This window comes from Ranitomeya variabilis, chromosome 1 (assembly GCF_051348905.1).
Source record: "Ranitomeya variabilis isolate aRanVar5 chromosome 1, aRanVar5.hap1, whole genome shotgun sequence".
Taxonomy (NCBI): Eukaryota; Metazoa; Chordata; class Amphibia; order Anura; family Dendrobatidae; genus Ranitomeya; species Ranitomeya variabilis.
This window is the reverse complement of record NC_135232.1, coordinates 1,044,917,452-1,044,940,882: the sequence shown is the minus strand read 5'-3', so window position 1 is coordinate 1,044,940,882 and position 23,431 is coordinate 1,044,917,452. Positions and strand designations below refer to the sequence as shown.

General features: G+C 43.5%; 1 protein-coding gene across 1 annotated transcript in view; it reads left to right on the top strand.

Annotated features, from left to right (window-relative positions):
* EXOC1 (exocyst complex component 1) overlaps positions 1–23,431 on the top strand; it is a 70,537-nt gene that overhangs the window by 12,721 nt on the left and 34,385 nt on the right. The window contains exon 7 of the mRNA XM_077281170.1: positions 672–968. Within this exon, the coding sequence (XP_077137285.1) occupies positions 672–968 (297 nt within the window). The remainder of the gene's footprint in view (positions 1–671; positions 969–23,431) is intronic.

The following is a 23,431-nucleotide window of genomic DNA, read 5'->3' as shown; positions in this document are numbered from 1 at the left end:
GATCTGACGACCAAATAAAGTTCTGAACTTTGTTCAACGACCAGCGATATCACAGCGGGATCCTGATCGCTGCTGCGTGTCAAACTAAACGATATCGCTAGCCAGGACGCTGCAACGTCACGGATCGCTAGCGATATCGTTTAGTGTGACGGTACCTTTAGACTGAAAATGCAGCTTTTTTTGAGACATTTTAAAAAGTAGCATTAAAAAAAAAAACAAAACATTAAGCCCTGCACTTTTTTCAGACATAATTTTGAAGAGAAATTAACTAAAACGTTAGCACAAATTTTCATTTGATAGTTGTAAAATAAAACCATTATGAATCCTTACTAGTGAAGAGTGAACATGCTGAGGATAAGGTGTTATCTGAGCATGCTTGAGTGCTAACCGAGTGTCTTCGGCGTGTGCGAAAAATATGTTTGAGTCCCCGCGCCTGCATTTCTCGCAGCTATTCGACAGCCACAACACATGCAGGGATTGTGTGTGTAACAAATAGACATAAAGCCGCTGGACCTCGAATATATTTTTTGGGCACGCCGAAGACACTCTGTTAGCACCCGAGCATGCACTGATAACGTCTCATCCGAGCACATTCGCTCATCAATAATCCTTAGCTTACCATTTCCCCAGGTAGTCCACCAGTCGTTGTGGCCATATGGGTATGTCAGTGATGCTGCCGATCACTGGCCGTAGCAGGGATTGGCTGCAGCAGTTACATGTCCTCACAGCCAGAGCAGAAAGTGCAGAGCGGGTCTCAATATTTCTTCTTCTGGCTGTTTTCCTGCTACATCCATTATAGGATAAATGATTGTGGTTATGATGAAATGCTTGACTTGTCCCCTGCTTTCCATCACACAGGACACTCCATGCTCCAGGCGGTGGTGCAGCAGCAGCAGATGTTCCGAGACCTCCGGGAGCAGTTTGCTCGCAGACTAGCCAGTCACTTGAACAATGTCTTCGTCCAGCAGGTACTTGAACAATGTGTTCATCCAACACTTATTTCAGGCCTAAAGCTTCTTTTAATTTCTTATTAATAGTAAAACTTGTATCTGTCTCTGAAAAGAATGGTTCTCTTATTGGTTCTCTTATTCGCTAAGAAACCAAAACACTTGATTTTGCAGTCTGTTCTTAGTTCTTAGCCAATAATCCACTGTAAAAAAAAAAGTTTTCAAACCTTGAAAAATTGTAATTTTAAGAGCATAACATGGGGTAATCTCACACATTACTGGCTGTAAAGCCTTTCAAAGGACTAACCAGTTTCTGCCCAAATCTCAGAAGAGCCATGTCGTGACCTGGAATGGTAGAAGGAACGCTAAAGCTCTCCAGGGCCTACATTTAGTTGCAGTGAAGCCCCTCTCAGTGCGCATGATATAAATCCCAATGACCGAGTCTTCTGCAGCACAAGTCCTGGAATTGTGAAGCGTATGTAGAGAAGATCTTTCTGCTAAGTGCACACGCAGCAGAGGAGTCTGTCCTGCCACCTTGGAAAGCTAAAGATCCCATGTATCACCTTGCTTTCAGCACCTATCCAGTGGAGGACTGAGCGCTTTTAGCACCTGCATCAGTACATTACATAGTTTTACATAGTTATTAAGGTTGAGGGAAGACTTTAAGTCCATTTAGTTCAACCCATAGCCTAACCTAACATGTTGATCCAGATGAAGGCAAAAAACCCATGTGGCAAAGAGTAAGCTCCACACTGGGGAAAAAAAATTCCCTGGATCGACGCCCTGAGCGCTTTTAGCACCCGCAACAGGAGAGGACTGAGCACTTTTAGCACCCGCAGCAGTGGAGGACTGAGCACTTTTAGCACCCGCAGCAGGAGAGGTCTGAGCACTTTTAGCACCCGCAGCAGGAGAGGTCTGAGCACTTTTAGCACCCGCAGCAGGGGAGGACTGAGCCCTTTTAGCACCCGCAGCAGGAGAGGACTGAGCCCTTTTAGCACCCGCAGCAGGAGAGGACTGAGCCCTTTTAGCACCCGCAGCAGTGGAGGACTGAGCACTTTTAGCACCCGCAGCAGGAGAGGACTGAGCACTTTTAGCACCCGCAGCAGGAGAGGACTGAGCACTTTTAGCACCCGCAGCAGTGGAGGACTGAGCACTTTTAGCACCCGCAGCAGTGGAGGACTGAGCACTTTTAGCACCCGCAGCAGGAGAGGTCTGAGCACTTTTAGCACCCACAGCAGTGGAGGACTGAGCACTTTTAGCACCCGCAGCAGGAGAGGTCTGAGCACTTTTAGCACCCGCAGCAGGAGAGGTCTGAGCCCTTTTAGCACCCGCAGCAGGAGAGGACTGAGCACTTTTAGCACCCGCAGCAGGAGAGGACTGAGCACTTTTAGCACCCGCAGCAGGAGAGGACTGAGCACTTTTAGCACCCGCAGCAGGAGAGGACTGAGCACTTTTAGCACCCGCAGCAGGAGAGGTCTGAGCACTTTTAGCACCCGCAGCAGGAGAGGACTGAGCACTTTTAGCACCCGCAGCAGGAGAGGACTGAGCACTTTTAGCACCCGCAGCAGGAGAGGACTGAGCACTTTTAGCACCCGCAGCAGGAGAGGACTGAGCACTTTTAGCACCCACACTGTTACATTACTGAGCGCTTTTAGCACCCGCAGCAGGAGAGGGAAGCTATTGATGCACTAATTTTTCATGCTTCCTGACGAGGCTTCATTTTGCAGGCTAATGTAAGCCCTCCAAGCTTTCCTTCTGTTATAAAAGATCAGTGTACATAATTTCTGAAAGTTTGGCAGAATGTGGCCATCTCCTTTTAAGAAACGTTTCCTGTGCAGGCCTCCACATTGCACTCTGGGGTGCTTCTGGTCAGACTGCCAGTTTCCTGCTGGGCGTCACTGGGTGTTGCTTACATACTCATTAATAAAAACCATTATGAAAATGAACTTGTCAGCAGGACGGATCTTGACCTAATGGATGACGCTAATAGTAATGGATTGCAGGTTTACCTTTCCTTTATAATTGTTCCTTCTATTTCCCCCTTTTCTGTATCTCAGCTGGTTTTCTCTGCATTTTGTTTTCCACCAGTTTACTCAGATGTTCCCTCACTTGTATAGCAGGTCCTACTACCTGGCTCTGGCAGTGAGTACGCAGAGTGCGGCTGTGAGCACTGTGCTCTTCATGACGACCAGAGATTGATGATCGCCTGATTGCCTTCTTGCTACTAACAATAAGATCTGTTTGCAGTTTTCTGAAGCATGGCAGCTAATTTGTGTGTAATTAGTATAGGAGACTTGGGGTCCGCCAACTCCCGGATGATATGACACTACAAAATATGAGTGCTACCTACATAGGAACCAGGCAAACATGATATTTAATATTTACCGGCCTTGTCTTTCATTATTGAGCTGTATACTGGTGTGGGATAACTTGGGTATATCCTCCTCATAGGGAGAGCAGGGACTCTAGCACCACCTGTTAGAAGTAGCAATCCTAGAAGTCAATGTCGACCAGTTAAACAGCTTGCTATATGACTTTGGGTATAATAATACTATACATTATTTTATATCTGTGTACTAATGTAAAGTGACATTTCTGATATAACACCATATTGTTTTAAGGCCTAAAGTTCTGCACTGAAGAATTTTTAAATAAATCTCTTTGAGTCACAAAGCGCCATATCTCTTGAAAAATCAGAGGTGAGCTGTTCACCAAAGGGATCTTACTGAATATTACATGATCACTTCTCATCAGTCATAGGAGATAATAGCAGAGGACCCACACAGCTCACCTCCTCCACCTCCCTGCGCAGTGACCACTGCACAGATCACAGAGCATGACCACTGCATAGTGAAGAGCAAACATGCTTAGATAAGGGGTTATCCGAGCATGTTTGGGTGCTAACACAGTGACTGATTTTGGCATATACCCAAAAAATATGTTCTGGTCCCCGCGGCTGCATGTCTTAGTTATGACTGTTACAACCGCAACATATGCAGGGATTTCCTGTTTGTTAGGCAATCGCTGCAGCCGCGGGGACCAGAACATGACTTCTAGTCTTCCAGACTTCATAGCTTTTTCTCCTATCAGCTGAATTTATGACTTCAGATCACATCAATGTTGAATGTGCAGGGAAACAACAATCCTGTAAAAGCAAAACTGTGCAAAAGTTTTAATCAAACCCAAAAGCAAAAATGATTTTTAGGTCTAAATTGAAGTTAAAAAAACATCTCTGTACCCATGAACGCTCTTAGTCAGGAGACCCCATACATATTAGATGGTCGGCCGGTCCTGCTGAATTTGGCGGGTTCTGCCTGCTTTGATCGAGTATGTATGGGGCTTTTTGGAACTTTGGTCAAAGAAAGCAGGGAACACTCTGGGATGAGGGTCCCCCACATGTATTATGGTTATATGAGCTTCTAGCCCTTTAAGCTCTTCTTTTCTTTTTTTTTCACATCGGTTGGAAAAACCTTCCTATTATTATATTCCTGACTGTTTCCTAACAAGGAGCATTAGATAAGAGAGTAAATAGGAAATTAACGTTTTTCTCTGTTCGTTGTGCTGTCATCGTTTTTATGTTTGCGGTGAATAATAGAAAACAAACCGGTGACCTTCTGACTCGTCTTCTTGGAATCGCTTTGTGTTTAATGAACAAATAGCAAAATATATTGCCTTTAATGGTTTTGTGTACTTTCAGAAAATGCTGAGATCTCATGTACAAAGAAAAAAAAAGTAACAAACTAACCAAGGGGCTATAATCAACGACCAGTGTGCCAAGGACCTACTGTCAGTATATCTGTACCATGTGTAACGACCCATATAGACGAGCCGACCGCTGCCATTTAGTAGCCCTTAGGTCAAGTTCACACTAGGCATTTTCGCACTGTATTTTTTTTTTTAATGCATTTTTTAATGCAAATTTTCAGCTTTGTTTTACCGTACCAGCAAAGTCTGAGATTTCAGAATTCTCATGCACACAGCTTGTATTTTTTGTCATCACGAGTTTGTGATTTGCATGTTTTTTATTCACAATGGAGCATGTCACTTCTTTCAGTGTTTTTCCAGTGTTTTTCACCATTGAAATGAATGGGTGTTGAAAAAACGCTGAAAAACGGACCAAAAACACAGGTAGCAGGTTTTGCTGCATTTTTTTGTGCTAAAACCTGATTCTAAAGAATATGACTTCAACACTAAACTTTATCAGCATGCACAAGAAAGAAATGTAGCATGCCAAATCTGCAGCAAAAAACGTAAGAACCAAGGAAAACATGCTTTTTTTCCTGCAGCTTCTTTCGTGAATATAGATCAGGTTTTGCTGAAAAAAAAAAAGAAAAGCCTAGTGTGAACTTACCCTTATAGACTGTCAAAGCAGGATTCTGTTGTTCTGTGCACAGAGAATTCTACCAGCAGCACATCCACTGGTTGCGCAAGTCGATGTGCTTCTGATCCACTGGTTGCTCAGGTCGATGTGCTTCTGATCCACTGGTTGCCCAGGTCGTTGTGCATCTGATCCACTGGTTGCACAGGTTGATGTGCATCTGATCCACTGCTTGCACAGGTCGATGTGCTTCTGATCCACTGCTTGCACAGGTTGATGTTCTTCTGATCCACTGGTTGCTCAGGTCGATGTGCTTGTGATCCACTGGTTGCTCAGGTCGATGTGCTTCTGATCCACTGCTTGCACAGGTCAATGTGCTTCTGATCCACTGGTTGCTCAGGTCGATGTGCTTCTGATCCACTGGTTGCTCAGGTCGATGTGCTTCTGATTCACTGGTTGCTCAGGTCGATGTGCCTCTGATCCACTGGTTGCTCAGGTCGATGTGCTTCTGATTCACTGGTTGCTCAGGTCGATGTGCCTCTGATCCACTGGTTGCACAGGTCGATGTGCTTCTGATCCACTGGTTGCTCAGGTCGATGTGCCTCTGATCCACTGGTTGCACAGGTCGATGTGCTTCTGATCCACTGGTTGCTCAGGTCGATGTGCTTCTGATCCACTGGTTGGTCAGGTCGATGTGCTTCTGATCCACTGGTTGGTCAGGTTGATGTGCTTCTGATCCACTGGTTGCACAGGTCGATGTGCTTCTGATCCACTGGTTGCACAGGTCGATGTGCTTCTGATCCACTGGTTGCTCAGGTCGATGTGCTTCTGATTCACTGGTTGCTCAGGTCGATGTGCTTCTGATCCACTGGTTGCACAGGTCGATGTGCTTCTGATCCACTGGTTGCACAGGTCGATGTGCTTCTGATCCAATGGTTGCACAGGTCGATGTGCTTCTGATCCACTGGTTGCACAGGTCGATGTGCTTCTGATCCAATGGTTGCACAGGTCGATGTGCTTCTGATCCAATGGTTGCACAGGTCGATGTGCTTCTGATCCATTGGTTGCTCAGGTCGATGTGCTTCTGATCCACTGGTTGCACAGGTCGATGTGCTTCTGATCCACTGGTTGCACAGGTTGATGTGCTTCTGATCCACTGGTTGCTCAGGTCGATGTGCTTCTGATCCAATGGTTGCACAGGTCGATGTGCTTCTGATCCAATGGTTGCACAGGTCGATGTGCTTCTGATCCATTGGTTGCTCAGGTCGATGTGCTTCTGATCCACTGGTTGCTCAGGTCGATGTGCTTCTGATCCAATGGTTGCACAGGTCGATGTGCTTCTGATCCAATGGTTGCACAGGTCGATGTGCTTCTGATCCACTGGTTGCTCAGGTCGATGTGCTTCTGATCCACTGGTTGCACAGGTTGATGTGCTTCTGATCCACTGGTTGCACAGGTCGATGTGCTTCTGATCCACTGGTTGCACAGGTTGATGTGCTTCTGATCCACTGGTTGCTCAGGTCGATGTGCTTCTGATCCACTGGTTGCTCTGGTCGATGTGCTTCTGATCCACTGGTTGCTCTGGTCGATGTGCTTCTGATCCACTGGTTGCTCTGGTCGATGTGCTGCCAGAACGATGATTTTTAATTTTTTTATGCTGGCATGAAAAATCCAGTGACCTAAAAAGCATTTTGCTCGTTCTTCGCATGATTACATTCATGTTTATACAAGCCCATAATCAACTAACAAGTGTTGTAACAAGTAATTGATGTTGTTCTGGAATCAAAGGGTGGAGCAAATATAGACTTGATTTACAACTCTAAGGGTATGTGCACACGTCTGGATTTCTTGCAGAAATTTCCTGAAGAAAACCGGAAATTTTCTGCAAGAAATCCGCATTTTTTTTTTGCGTTTTTTTTCCGTTTTTCTCGCGGTTTTTTTTAGCATTCTGCAAGCGTAATTAGCTTGCAGAATGCTAAAGTTTTCCAAGCGATCTGTAGCATCGCTTGGAAAACTGACTGACAGGTTGGTCACACTTGTCAAACATACTGTTTGACAAGTGTGACCAACTTTTTACTATAGATGCAGCCTATGCAGCATCAATAGTAAAAGATAGAATGTTTAAAAATAATAAAAAAAATAAAAAAAATGCTTATACTCACCCAGACGATCTCCTCAGCGGCGTCCGTTCCTCTTTCTATAACTGGTGTGTGTGCGCAGGACCTTCCATGACGTCGCGGTCATGTGAGCGGTCACGTGAGCGGTCACATGACCGCTCACGACCAATCACAAGACAGTGACGTCATCACAGGTCCTTCACCGCACACCAGCTATGAGAACCGAAGCGGCAGCATGCAGCGGTGAGGCTGGAACACTGCGGGGGACATCGAAGGTGAGTATAGGACTATTTTTTATTTTAATTCTTTTATTTTTGTTCAATTATATGGTGCCCAGTGCGTGGAGGAGAGTCTCCTCTCCTCCACCCTGGGTACCAACCGCACATAATCTGCTTACTTCCCGCATGGTGTGCACAGCCCCGTGCGGGAAGTAAGCAGATTAATGGACTCCTAGGTGTGCGGAATCCACGCAATTCCGCATTTTTAATGAACGTGTTGCTTTTTTTTCCGCGATGCGATTTTTTTGCGGAAAAAATCGCAACATTTGCACAAAAAATGCGGAATACACTGTAAATAATAGAAGGCATATGTTAGCATTTTTTTCGCGTTTTTATCACGTTTTTATAGCGAAAAAACGCGAAAAAAACGCGAAAAATCCTGAATGTGTGCACATGGCCTAACTCCCAAAAAGTTGGGACACTATGTATAATGTAACGAAAACATGAAAGTAACAAAATCTCTTATAGCTGTAGCTTATTCACAACAGAAAATGTCACACACATCAGAAGTTGATAGTTAAAGATCCTGTCATCAGTAGATTTAGATCTTGGATCAATGACGAGCCGAGATCTCAATTTGTGTATGCATCTCCACCGGTGCCATTTTCCTGCACACAGCCAGGAGGTCATTGTAAGCATTTACAGACACCAGTGCCATTTTGCTGAAGCCTGAAACCAGATTTATCTGTGCAAGCGCCACCCTCGGATAGGACGGCGACGTGCAAAATTTTAAACCGTATGGATAATAATAATAATTATAATAATAATTTTTAATTTATATAGCGCCAACATATTCCGCAGCACTTTACAATTAAGCGGGGTCATGTACAGACAATAAATTCGGTACAAGTTAAGACAATTTAAGGGGTGAGGTCCCTGCTCGCAAGCTCACAATCTACAAGGAAATGGGGGGACACAATAGGTGAAAAGTGCTTGTTATTTCAGGTCTGGCAATTATAATAAATAGGGATTTTCATATAAAGCTGCATGATCCGGTCATCAGCCCGTGTGTTTAAGTGCAATAGTCAAGTATCAAGTGCAGTTATCATGTGCATGGAGGGTGTGGAGACAGATGAATAGTAGGGTGCAGATTCAGAATAATATTTGGAAGGAGGGAACAGGGCAAAGTTAGTTTACTGAATAGTTGATGTGGTAGGCTTGTTTGAAGAGATGGGTTTTTAAAGCGCGCTTGAATAGGTCGGGAAGAGGTATCAGTCTGATCGTCTGGGGAAGCGCATTCCAGAGAGCTGGCACAGCACGAGAGAAGTCTTGGAGATGGAGGTGCGAGGTTCGGATTACGGGGGATGCTAGTCTTAGATCATTTGTAGAACGGAGGGCACGTGTTGGGCAATAGACAGAGATGAGAGAGGAGATATAAGGCGGTGCAGAACTGTGGAGAGCTTTGTGGGTGAGAGAGATGAGTTTATACTGGATCCTGTAGCGAATGGGTAGCCAGGGAAATGACTGGCACAAGATGGAGGCATCGGTGAAGTGGCTGGACAGAAATATGACCCTGGCTGCCGCATTCAAGATGGATTGGAGAGGAGAAAGTTTGGTAAGAGGGAGGCCGATCAGAAGAGAGTTGCAGTAGTCCACACGAGAATGATTAAGAGCGACAGTAAGAGTCTTAGCAGTTTCAAAGGTGAGAAAAGGTCGGATTCTGGAGATGACAGGAGCGAGTGAGTGATCGGATATAGGGAGTAAAGGAAAGTTCGGTGTCGAATATGACCCCAAGACAGCGGGCATGCTGCTTGGGAGTTATGGTTGAACCCTCCAGGGTAATTTCGATGTTGGGCAGAATAAGGTTAGTAGAAGGGAGAAACACAAGTAGCTCAGTTTTGGAGAGATTTAGTTTCAGATAGAGGGAGGACATGATGTTAGAGACAGCAGACAGACAATCCTTGGTATTTTGAATTAGGGTAGGGGTGATGTCAGGGGAAGAAGTGTATAATTGGGTGTCGTCAGCATAGAGTTGGTACTGGAACCCAAATCTGCTGATTGTTTGTCCAATAGGGGCAGTGTATAGAGAGTGAAGGAAGGGGCTTAGGACTGAGCCCTGCGGAACCCCGATAGTAAGGGGACGAGGAGAGGAAGAGGTAATGAACAAGAACGCGTGCACCACTGGATGGAGGTGCAAAGGTAGGTTCCCACACCTTACAATCAGGGTGGATTGATTTAAATCACGCCGATTTAAATCATGATTTAAATCACTGATTTAAATCAAAAGGTTTTTTTTAATATAAATCACGATTAAAATGAGAAGTGAGAGCAGTGCGCATGTGCGCCCATAGTTACACGGACGAAACTAGGGGCAACGATCTAACGCCAGGGTGAGGGGGGGACCCCAAAGTAAGTAAAAATCTTTTTTGTTTTACTATATGGCAATAGGTAGGTGTTTAAAAGCAGCATGTCTTAATTGTATAAACTATTAATAGCCTCCACATTTTGTTCATACTGCCCCTTTAATTCCACACTTCTAGCTTGGTTTCACTTTTGGTTTAGTTTCTTTTTCCATTCAGTTGACATGCCCAAACTTGTTGGATAGTCAGCATCCTACAGAAACCTCTGGAAGAGCATGGCATTGTGAATGTTACACATATACAGCCTTTATTCTACTGAGTTAAACAACTCAGCTTTATCTCATGATGGAAGAACCTTTGGATGGTAAAATATTTTCCTCAAAAAGCAGTTTATTGAAAAAAATCCGATTTAAATCAAAAAAATCCGATTTAAATCAAAAAAATCCGATTTTTTTGATTTTTTTAAAAAAACATTGATTTTTATCCACCCTGCTTACAATAGATAAAATGAAAACCTTGCACTCAACTTAGATGCTCAAGTGAAGAATTTAATGTAGTACACCACAAAACGTTTCGGTCCAAAAGGCAGGACATTCATCAGTTACTACAACACAAGGTGAGACACCACCAATAAATATATACAGAAAAAGGAAAAAATAAATGAGAAAACAAAGTATATACAACACCTGGGTAACAAATATAGTGTCTCTGAGCAAAGTGATAACATGTCATGGTTAGGTTTAGTAAATTATGCAGACAAACTGCTATCATGAGAAGAGAGGACCCTCAATATATGGCACCAATCTAGATCAAGGGTGAGTATGAATTAAATAACGTACCGTACTATAGGAACAGTGGAGGGTAGACACGACTGGCGTGTCAGTAGGCACGTGCGACTGTAGTGTCTGTGTGAATAAAAAGAACGATAGTGACCCCCTTAATCGGTCTATCATAAATGTGCGCTGACAGGAAATCAGAGGGGAGGCATACCTGTATGCGAATAATAGGTGAGAAGACCAGATCTACTGGGAAGGGACGGACAGAACTAGTTATAAATAAGATATAAGAGCGGCACATGCTGCTAGTGGAGTGCATCTCCTGGAACGTCATACCTGGTATCTGTTGTTGCTGGTGAGCGTGCCCAGTTCAGACGCGGTGTCCACCGCTCGTCTGATGTGAGTGATGGGCGTGCGCGCTAAAATAGAGATGGGGGGGGGGCGGCGTTCCCCTGGCGGTAAAGGACGTGTGGGTGATGGGGCGGAAATGACGTCACAGGACGTCTCTGTGTCTGTTGCTATGGACGCTGTGTAACCGCTAAAATGGCCTTACCAGCGGTGATGTCCAGGCAGTAACAGAGTACGTGTGGAGCCTGAGTGCGGCGGTAAAGGTTCCGCTTGGACGTGATGCGGTCTAGGTACCCGAAGGTGGACTAGAAGGGAGGTGCACAACAGTAAATAGTAAGAGTGCGTGAGGCACGGATGATGTGGGTGCCCCATGCCTGTGGACCGGAGTTCATGCAGATAGGTGATGGCAAGTACGGTGTGTGGAGAAACTTCAATAGAGATGACTCTAGAATAAAGAGAGCAATATGTTAATAAAGATTAAACAAGGCCCATCGTATGAATAATTAAGTGAAAGAAATATAAAATGTAACTCTTGCAGATGACAAATTGAGAGGATATGACATAAGCATGAAGCTTGCTGATATTTTTTTGTTGCCAATGTGGCAAAATACACAGAACAACTTATAGTAGTACTTTAAGGTATGCCACGTTCTATAAACCAACTGGATGAAAAAAACGGAGAGAAATGGACACCTTCATAAAGCCTAGCAGATGACATGGTTAAAGGGCAGAAAATACAGATAAAATACATGTTAATACAGAAAGCACGTATTTACAGAAAAGCCGCCAAATCGTAATCCCTGTTGAGGCCCTTAGGGTGGAGTGTTTCTAAGGTATGGATCCAGAAGGCCTCCCTGCGCTTCAGTCGGGCTAACCTGTTGCCACCCCTTCTTGGTGGAGGTATGTGTTCTATGACCTGGAATTTTAGTTGTGAAATGCTGTGACCTGAAGTAGCGAAGTGTGAGGGAATGGGCAGCAGCAACTGCTTGCAGCGTATAGTGGATTTGTGTTTGGAGATTCGATCGCGGATGGCCTGCGTCGTTTCTCCCACGTAAAGCAGGCCACATGGGCATTTTAATAGATAGATGACCCAAGACGAGTCACAGGTAAAAAAATCGGGGACATGAAAAATTTTACCGGAATGAGGATGATGGAAAGTGGGGCCTTTGAGGACATTATGGCATTGGGAACAGTGGAGACAAGGAAAAGTTCCCTTTCGTGGGTTTTGCAGGAAACGTTGGCGAGGTACAGATTTGTTGGTGCCTATATCAGCTCTGACAAGGGAATCCTTAAGATTGGGGGCTCTTCTGAAGCAGGGGAGAAACGGCTCCCGAAACTCAGGGACCTCTGGATGGCCATTGGAGAGTAAATGCCAATGTTTACGTATAGACTTGTGCAGAATATAGGCAAAAGGGTGAAAGGAATGGACAAAAGGGACCCGATTAGAACTTCTGTTGGGTCTAGCTAGTGACGGTGCCAGCGCGTTTCGAAGTACTGCAGAAGGATAGCCTCGTTGGGAAAATTTGGACGCCATGAGTGAGTGATCGGATATAGGGAGTAAAGGAAAGTTCGGTGTCGAATATGACCCCAAGACAGCGGGCATGCTGCTTGGGAGTTATGGTTGAACCCTCCAGGGTAATTTCGATGTTGGGTAGAATAAGGTTAGTAGAAGGGAGAAACACAAGTAGCTCAGTTTTGGAGAGATTTAGTTTCAGATAGAGGGAGGACATGATGTTAGAGACAGCAGACAGACAATCCTTGGTATTTTGAATTAGGGTAGGGGTGATGTCAGGGGAAGAAGTGTATAATTAGGTGTCGTCAGCATAGAGTTGGTACTGGAACCCAAATCTGCTGATTGTTTGTCCAATAGGGGCAGTGTATAGAGAGTGAAAAAGGGGGCTTAGGACTGAGCCCTGCGGAACCCCGATAGTAAGGGGACGAGGAGAGGAAGAGGAGCTGGCAAAAGATACAGTGAAGAAGCGGTCAGAGAGGTAGGAGGAGAACCAGGAGAGGGCTGTGTCCTTGAGGCCTGTAGAGCGGAGCATAGTGGGGAGGAGCTGGTGATCCACAGTGTCAAATGCGGCAGATAGATCCAGGAGAATCAGCAGAGCAATGACCTTTGGATTTAGCTGTTATTAGATCATTAGAGACTTTAGTGAGGGCAGTTTCAGTGGAGTGTAAAGATCGGAAACCACATTGTAAGGGGTCGAGAAGAGCGTTATCCGAGAGATAGCGGATTAGACGGGAGTGGACCAAGCGTTCCAGGAGTTTAGGGATGAAGGAAAGGTTAGAGACAGGTCTGTAGTTAGCAGTGCAGTTCTGGTCCATGGATGGCTTTTTAAGTAAAGGGGTAATGATGGCATGTTTAAATGAGGAGGGAAAGATACCTGAAGAAAGAGAGAGGTTAAATGTTTGTCAGGTGAGTGGTGACCACTGTTGAGAGAGACTGCAGGAGAGGTGAAGGAATGGGGTCACTGTTGCAGGTTGTAGGCCGAGCAGAAGTGAGGAGCTTGGAAACTTCTTCTTCAGAAACGGGCTCAAAGATGTCTAGTGAGCTAGAGGTACTTAACCCCTTTACCCCCAAGGGTGGTTTGCACGTTAATGACTGGGCCAATTTTTACAATTCGGACCACTGTCCCTTTATGAGGTTATAACTCTGGAACGTTTCAACGGATCCCGGTGATTCTGACACTGTTTTCTCGTGACATATTGTACTTCATGATAGTGATAAAATTTATTTGATATTACCTGCGTTTATTTGTGAAAAAAAACGGAAATTTGGCGAAAATTTTGAAAATTTCGCAATTTTCCAACTTTGAATTTTTATGCAATAAAATCACAGAGATATGTCACACAAAATACTTAAGTAACATTTCCCACATGTCTACTTTACATCAGCACAATTTTGGAACCAAAATTTTTTTTTTGTTAGGGAGTTATAAGGGTTAAAATTTGACCAGCAATTTCTCATTTTTACAACACCATTTTTTTTTAGGGACCACATCTCATTTGAAGTCATTTTGAGGGGTCTATATGATAGAAAATAACCAAGTGTGACACCATTCTAAAAACTGCACCCCTCAAGGTGCTCAAAACCACATTCAAGAAGTTTATTAACCCTTCAGGTGTTTCACAGGAATGTTTGGAATGTTTAAAGAAAAATGATCATTTAACTTTTTTTCACAAAAAATTTACTTCAGCTCCAATTTGTTTTATTTTATCAAGAGTAACAGGAGAAAATTGACCCCAAAAGATGTTGTACAATTTGTCCTGAGTACGCTGATACCCCATATGTGGGGGTAAACCACTGTTTAGGCGCATGGGAGAGCGCGGAAGGGAAGGAGCGCCGTTTGACGTTTCAATGCAAAATTGACAGGAATTGAGATGGGACGCCATGTTGCGTTTGGAGAGCCACTGATGTGCCTAAACATTGAAATCCCCCACAAGTGACACCATTTTGGAAAGTAGACCCCCTAAGGAACTCATCTAGATGTGTTGTGAGAGCTTTGAACTCCCAAGTGTTTCACTACAGTTCATAACGCTGAGCCGTGAAAATAAAAATTATTATTTTTTCCACAAAAATTATTTTTTAGCCCCCAGTTTTGTATTTTCCCAAGGGTAACAGGAGAAATTGGACCCGAAAAGTTGTTGTCCAATGTGTCCTGAGTACACTGATACCCCATATGTTGGGGTAAACCCCTGTTTGGGCGCACGGGAGAGCTTGGAAGGGAAGGAGCACTGTTTTACTTTTTCAACGCAGAATTGGCTGGAATTGAGATCGGACTCCATGTCGCGTTTGGAGAGCCCCTGATGTGACTAAACATTGAAAACCCCCCAATTATAACTGAAACCCTAATCCATACACATCCCTAACCCTAATCCCAAAGGTAACCCTAACCACACCCCTAACCCTGACACACCCCTAACCCTAATCCCAACCCTAATCCCAACCGTAAATGTAATCCAAACCCTAACTTTAGCCCCAACCCTAACTGTAGCCTTAACCCTAGCCCTAACCCTAACCCTAGCCCTAACCCTAATGGGAAAATGGAAATAAATACATTTTTTTAATTTTTCGCTAACTAAGGGGGTGATGAAGGGGGGTTTGATTTACTTTTATAGCAGTTTTTTTAGCGGATTTTTATGATTGGCAGCCACTGAAAGACGCTTTTTATTGCAAAAAATATTTTTTGCGTTACCACATTTTGAGAGCTATAATTTTTCCATATTTTGGTCCACAGAGTCATGTGAGGTCTTGTTTTTTTGCGGGACGAGTTGACGTCTTGTAACATTTTCGGGCACGTGACATTTTTTTATCGCTTTTTATTCCGATTTTTGTGAGGCAGAATGACCAAAAGCCAGCTATTCATGAATTTCTTTTGGGGGAGGCGTTTATACCATTCCGCGTTTGGTAAAATAGATAAAGCAGTTTTATTCTTCGGGTCAGTACGATTACAGCGATACCTCATTTATATCATTTTTTTATGTTTTGGTGCTTTTATACGATAAAAACTATTTTATAGAAAAATAATTATTTTTGCATCGCTTTATTCTGAGGACTATAACTTTTTTATTTTTGCTTTGATGACGCTGTATGGCAGCTCGTTTTTTGCTGGACAAGATGACGTTTTCAGCGGTACCATGGTTATTTATATCCGTCTTTTTGATCGCGTGTTATTCCACTTTTTATTTGGCGGTATGATAATAAAGCGTTGTTTTTTGCCTTTTTTTTTTTTTTTTTTAAGATGTTCACTGAAGGGGTTAACTAGTGGGACAGTTTTATAGGTCGGGTTGCTACGGACGCGGCGATACTAAATATGTGTACTTCTATTGTTTTGTTTTTTTTATTTAGATAATGAAATGTATTTATAGGAACAATATATTTATTATTATTTTTTGAATTTTTGGGGGGATTTTTTTTTTTTTTTTTTTTACACGTGAATTTTTTTTTTTCTTTTTACACTATAACATTGCCCCAGGGGGGGCATGATGTTATAGTGTAAGATCGCCGATCTGACACTTTGCTATGCACTGTGTCAGATCGGCAATCTGACGTGCACAGCTCCTGGAGGCTTCCCGGCGCCTGCTCTGAGCAGGCGCAGTGAAGCCACCTCCCTGCAGGACCCGGATGCCGCAGCCATCTTGGATCCGGGCCTGCTGCAGGGAGGAGGAGGTAAGAGACCCTCGGAGCAACGCGATTACATCGCGTTGCTCCGGGGGTCTCGGGCAAGCCCCCTCCCTGCGCAATGCTTCCCTATACCGCCGGAACACTGCGATCATGTTTGATCGCAGTGTGCCGGGGGTTAATGTGCCGGGGGCGGTCCGTGACCGCTCCTGGCACATAGTGCCGGATGTCAGCTGCGATAGTCAGCTGACACCCGGCCGCGCTCCCCCCGTGAACGCGGCCGATCGCGCTGGACGTACTATCCCGTCGGTCATACGGGCCCACCCCACCTCGACGGGATAGTACGTCCGATGTCAGAAAGGGGTTAAAGAGTCTGATGGCGTGGACTTCAAAGGAAGGAAATGTAAGTGAGGGAACCGGGAGGATGACCTGGAAAGCACATTGTGATGAAAGGAGCAAACCAACAGTCTGTTCTCAGGTCTGGTGGTATGTGAAAATTTAAGCCCACCAAACGAGAGATCGGCAGCGGCGGTGGTGTCTGAGTGCTGGATCCAGGTTTCTGTAATAGCCAGAAGGTTAAGGGAATTAGAGAGGAAAGGATCGTGAATGTAAGTTAGTTTGTTACACACAGACCGTGCATTCCAGAGAGCACAGTGGAAAGCGATAGAAGAAGGCATGCACGAATGGTAATAAGATTAGCAGTGTTTCTATATGCAGCTGGAGGAGAGTAATTTATGCTGGTGTAGGGAGGCCCAGGGTTCGGGGAGATGTCTCCTGCAACTAGTAGGAGAAAAAACAGAAAGAGCAGGTGGTGGGATGATTTGTATGAACGTTTAGAGTGCTGCATGAAGGTAGTGGCTGGTTTGGAAGGGAGGGGTGCCCAGAGTGTGTTAAAGGGCGGGCGCGTTGTGAGAAAGCAGAAGTAAAAACAAATAAGAAGCCGATTGATATGATCAGTGCATAATGTATTATGACTGACCAAGAAGCATGATTGTATGAAAAACTTATGCACCTTACCTGTCTCCTGCCCAACTGCCATTGTCTAACTGCCAAGCACTTGATCCTGTTGCACTTAATATCTGTTGCACACGTGACCCTGCACACGTGCTATCCCAGCCAGACGAAATATATATGAAATGAAATGACTGCTAGCATCAGAAACCAAATGGCCACAATCATCAATTAACCAATTAGCATAAGGCCAGAGCAGGCATTACTATGCAGGGTAAACAACCAATACTGAACAAGGCCATAAAACAGTGGGAAAAAAAGAAGAAAAAAAAGATAGCTTTGAACACTTTAAATCAGAAACCAAAAACAGAGAAAAAAAAAAAAAAGCAACACAGGAGTGATGGATTAAAATACCATGAGCAAAGCTTGCTAGATATGGTTCTGTTCACACTTGCAGTCAGCACACAAATGGATGATGGATTAAAATACCATGAGCAAAGCTTGCTAGATATGGTTCTGTTCACACTGTACACACGTATGAAGATACGAACACTAGAGGCAGCTGAGGGGACGTGGCAGAGATGAAGACCCTACCCACATTCCCGTCCCACAGGCCCACCCCGATGCACAAAGAGCGTATTGCACCCAAACTTCTAATGATGATTAAGGAACAACCAGGCTGCGGATTTCTATACTGAAGGTACCTATTCAATCAGTAGCACAGCACCATTATGCCCATACCTTTAGTTTATCGTGACTGATCCCGATGGCAGGTTCTCTTTAAATCTTTTTCCATTTTATTTGGAAAAAATAGCTCATTTAATTGATGTCCACAACAAATCACAAATAATTCGGAACAGAGTTAACAAAAGGCTGGAAAACTAAGAGGTAATGTTACATTTACAGACCTGATGGAAAAAGAGGACCTGGCCAAGTTCAACTTTTTTTGAGATGTGTTGCCATCCATTTCTAAATAAGTTACCGTAAGTATTTTCAAATGAAATGGAAAAATGTGTATCTTTCTCCTTCTGATCTGTGTTTTATGAACAAATATAAGAGATTTCCCAATCATTGCACTCTTGTTTTCTTTATATTATTCGCTACATCTTGACTTTTTTTAATTGGTGTTGCAGTTTTCTCTTTTGTTCATTCCATTTGCATTTTGTTAAGGCTACTTTCACACTAGCGTTGTTTGCACTCCGTCGCAATCTGTCGTTTAGGGCAAAAAACGGATCCTGCAAATGTGCTCGCAGGATTCGTTTTTTGCCCATAAACTTGTATTAGCGACGGATCGCCACACACCGCTTCCGTCGTGCGATAGATCCGTCGTATTTTGGCAGACCGTCGTCACAAAAAAAGCTCAATGTAATGTTTTTTTGTACATTGCGTCCACCATTTTCGACCGCGCATGCGCGGCCAAAACTCCGTCCCCTCCTCCCCGGACTGCAGAATGGGCAGCGGATGCATCGAAAAACTGCATCCGTTGCCCACGTTGTGCAAAAATTCACAACGTCCGTCGGTACGTCGGCCCGATTCATTGCGACAGACCCGTACCGACAGAAGTGTGAAAAAGAGGCCTAACTTGTAAAAGTAAACTATTGTCACTTCTATTTTTGAAAACATTCTTACATTGGAAGGGAAGTTTCATTTATTTTTTTATTATTTTAACCCGACACCTGCCTAAATCTTTTGTACAGTACTATATGTTCCTATGAAACTGTTGCGTTTAAAGGGGTTGTCCAGTCCAAATCGACAAGTCTGCAGTCACTCTGACGCAATCACGTCATTTCATTGCATTGCTTCTGAGACTCGATGCACAGGAGACAGGAGCAAAATGCCTGGGGAATGGGAGCGAAGTGAGTATTTTTTGTTTGTTTGTTTTTCATGTACTTTGGTATTTGTAGGTTTTGTGGGGCTCACTGTATATGTAGATCTACAGTGAAGACATCGGGATGTCATTCAGACTGGAGACGTGTGGCCGGTTGGTACTAAAGAGAGGCAAGGTAGTCAAGACTGATGGAGTGGAATTAGAAGCAGGAATCTACCACACAAGACAAGACCCAAGGTGCAGACTGTGCAAAGAAACCTCAGAAACCGTTCAACACATAGTAACAGGATGCAAAATGCAAGCAGGAACAGCGTATACCGAACGCCACAACCAAGTAGCGGGAATTGTATACAGGAACATCTGCACAGCATATGGGCGAAGTCCCCCTAAGTCCAAGTGGGAGACCCCAGAAAAAGTGGTGGAGAATGAAAGGGCTAAAAATTCTATGGGACTTCAAGATCCAGTCGGATAAGCAGGTGTTGGCCAAACAACCAGACATTGTGATAGTAGACAAGGATCAGAAGTCAGCCATGATAATAGATATGGCAGTGCCAAGTGACAGCAACATCACAAAGAAGGAATTTGAGAAGCTGGAGAAATACCAGGGCCTCAAAGGAGAACTGGAGAAGATGTGGAAGGTGAAGCCAAAAGTGATTCCAGTGGTGATAGGAGCACTTGGAGCAGTGACTAGTGTTGAGCATTCCGATACCGCAAGTATCGGGTATCGGCCGATACTTACGGTATCGGAATTCCGATACCGAGTTCCGATACTTTTGTGATATCGGGAATCGGTATCGGAACCATATTCATGTGTAAAATAAAGAATTAAAATAAAAAATATGGATATACTCACCTCTCCGGCGGCCCCTGGATCTTACCACTGTAACCGGCAGCCTCCGTTCCTAAGAATGAGCGCGTGAAGGGCCTTCGATGACGTCGCGGCTTCTGATTGGTCGCGTGAGCGCTCATGTGACCGCTCACGCGACCAATCACAAGCCGTGACGTCATTGCAGGTCCTTCACGCTCTCATTCTTAGGAACGGAGGCTCCCGGTTACGGCGGTAAGGTCCAGGGGCCGCCGGAGAGGTGAGTATATGGATATATATATATGGATATACTCACCTCTCCGTTATATACCTCTATATATATAGAGATCAAAAAAAGAGGCAGCACTGCATTAGTTCAGTGAAAAAAATGTGGAAGGTTTAATCGACCCACACAGCCGGGCGACGTTTCAGCTCAAACTGAGCCTTTATCAAGCAGTGAGTTACCATTCCTAGTGTCTTTTCATATGTGTCTCAACCAATAACACTTTAGTTTCAATCATAAATTACATTCATAAATTACATTCAATTATTATTACATAGAACATGTGCATTATACTTCATATATTCGAGTCTACACCTGGTGCTTACAAATAAAGTGCCTTGTGCTGCAGTGCGTTTAAAATGATACATATTTTCCTTCTCAGTCTCCCTACCTTAACCGATCATATTAGTAATGTATATCTTATGATTCATTACATTCAACTCACCCCCTGATGTCTCGTGGAACCATGGAGGACGCCATACATATCAGTCGGCGTTCACCGCTGTTCAATGCGCATGTCACAAGCGCATCATCACAGCGTAATACTATACTAGCCAATAGAGCGCACTGTGTGGCATTTTCCACTGTGCTCATGCGCAGTAGCGTTAAAAATCGCCATATTTGTGGTGGCATTCCTACTTAGTACCTGTTTCAACAGTACTTGCGCAATAACGCTAAATAGTGCCAATATAGCCGCTACAACGCTATCAAATTACCTCTTAACAGCTAATAATGGATTATAAGCGTTCTAATTTATTTTATAAGTATATAAGGACACTTTAAGATGCAAACCGTATCCTGGTTCTACGGACGACAGCGTATTTTAGCCATGTCCGTGAACCAATAGTCACACTGCCCCACCATTTTCCCTCCGGATCAAAGTGTTACAGTAGTGGCATCTATATGATACTAACATCCATGTCCTAAACCTTTTCTATTAGGTAGCTGATAAATGTTAAAGCCTATTATTTTTTATATATATTTCATCATTATTATATTCAATACTCCATACCGATTACAATGATACAATAGCAAGAGGAATTTTTTATGTTTCTTTATATATATTTGACACCAAAAATAAGTGAAATGACACCACAAATACGTGATAAATAATAACAATAATAATAATAATGATTATCATAATAATAATAATAATTATTTTCCTCCATGGGACCACTACATCAGGAAAGGTGCTTATCATGGAGAATACCATCTGATGGAAAAGAGAAAAATGATATTACTATAATATAATACAACAATTAAAAACATCAAAGGTCCCAACTATACACAAAGGGCAAGGTCCGTACATACCTCTCTATAACACTGTATGGATTTTAAAATCTGCATTTAAACCTTTAGGTTTCAGTGTATTGAGCTCATAGATCCACCTGAGCTCCTTCTTTTTTAAAATCTGTTCCCTGTCACCACCCCTCCTCTGGACTGGAACCATATCTATTATTCTGCATTTCAAATCTTTTTCATGGTGATTATTTTCCACAAAGTGTTTAGGGACTGGGAGGTCCATTCTTTTCTTCCTAATAGTATATCTATGCTGGTTCATCCGAACCTTAAATGCACATATCGTTTCCCCAACGTATAAAAGTTTACATGGGCAGGTCAAAAGATATACTATATGGTCTGTGTCGCATGTCAGAAACTCTTTAATTTGATAAATTTTACCCGATTCAGGATGCTCAAATGTAGTGCCTTTAATCATATAGGTGCAGTTGACGCAGGACAAACAAGGAAAGCAGCCCCTTTTCTTTTTGCCTGTAAGGGTATGTGCACACGTTCAGGATTTCTTGCAGAAATTTCCTGAAGAAAACCGGAAATTTTCTGCAAGAAATCCGCATTTTTTTTTTGCGTTTTTTTTCCGTTTTTTTCGCGTTTTTTTAGCATTCTGCAAGCGTAATTAGCTTGCAGAATGCTAAAGTTTTCCAAGCGATCTGTAGCATCGCTTGGAAAACTGACTGACAGGTTGGTCACACTTGTCAAACATAGCGTTTGACAAGTGTGACCAACTTTTTACTATAGATGCTGCTTTTGCAGCATCTATAGTAAAAGAATGTTTAAAAATAATAAAAAAAATAAAAAAATGCTTATACTCACCCAGACATCTCATCAGCGGCGTCCGTTCCTCTTCCTATAGCTGGTGTGTGCGCACAGGACCTTCCGTGACGTCACGGTCACGTGAGCGGTCACATGACCGCTCACGACCAATCACAGGACAGTGACGTCATCGGCAGGTCTTTCACCGCACACCAGCTACAGGAACCCAAGCGACAGCATGCAGCTGAGAGGCGGGAAGACATCGAGGGTGAGTATAGGACTATTTTTTATTTTAATTCTTATTTTTTGACCACTTATATGGTGCCCAGTCCGTGGAGGAGAGTCTCCTCTCCTCCACCCTGGGTACCAACCGCACATAATCTGCTTACTTCCCGCATCGTGGGCACAGCCCCGTGCGGGAAGTAAGCAGATCAATGGACCCCTAGGTGTGCGGAATCCCCTGCAATTCCGCATTTTAATGAACATGTTGTTTTTTTTTCCGCGATGCGATTTTTTCGCGGAAAAAAAGGCTACATTTGCACAAAAAATGCACAAAAAATGGAGGCATATGTAAGCGTTTTTTTCGCGTTTTTATCACGTTTTTATAGCGAAAAAACGCGAAAAAAACGCGAAAAATACTTAACGTGTGCACATGGCCTTAGAGTTAGTTGAGGATTCCTTACTAGTGTCCCTATATCCGATTTCACTAGATAATCCCCCACGTTTCTGCTTCTTTTATACGAATATAGTGGTGGCATTGTAAACTCATTTATTTCCGGGAGACATTTATTTAACATTCCCCAATGTTTTGAGATGATACTCCTCACCTCCCTACTTTCCTCCACATATGTACTAACAAAGGGAACTCTCTTTATCCGTTTTTTATTCATTTTTCTTGTAATCAATGCTTTTCTGTCCCTCTGTTTTACATCCTCCTTGACAGATCTCAGAAGTTTACTCGGATACCCTCTCATAGTGAATTTCCTAATGAGTGACTCCAATGCCTCATCCACATCTTCCTCTCTTTTCACTATTCGTCGCACCCTTAACAATTGGCTCAATGGTATTGACTCAATCATTTTACGTGGATGTTGACTGTCATATGCTAGCAAATTGTTTTTATCCGTCTTTTTGACGAAGAGTTTTGGTAATTAGTTCATTATCTTTTTGTTGGACCAGTACATCTAGAAATTGCATTTCTCTTATTGAAGAGACTAATGTAAATTTTATAGTTTCATCTATGGTATTAAGATATTGATGGAACTGATCCAACATTTCACTTGTACCTGTCCAAAGGAGGAAGACG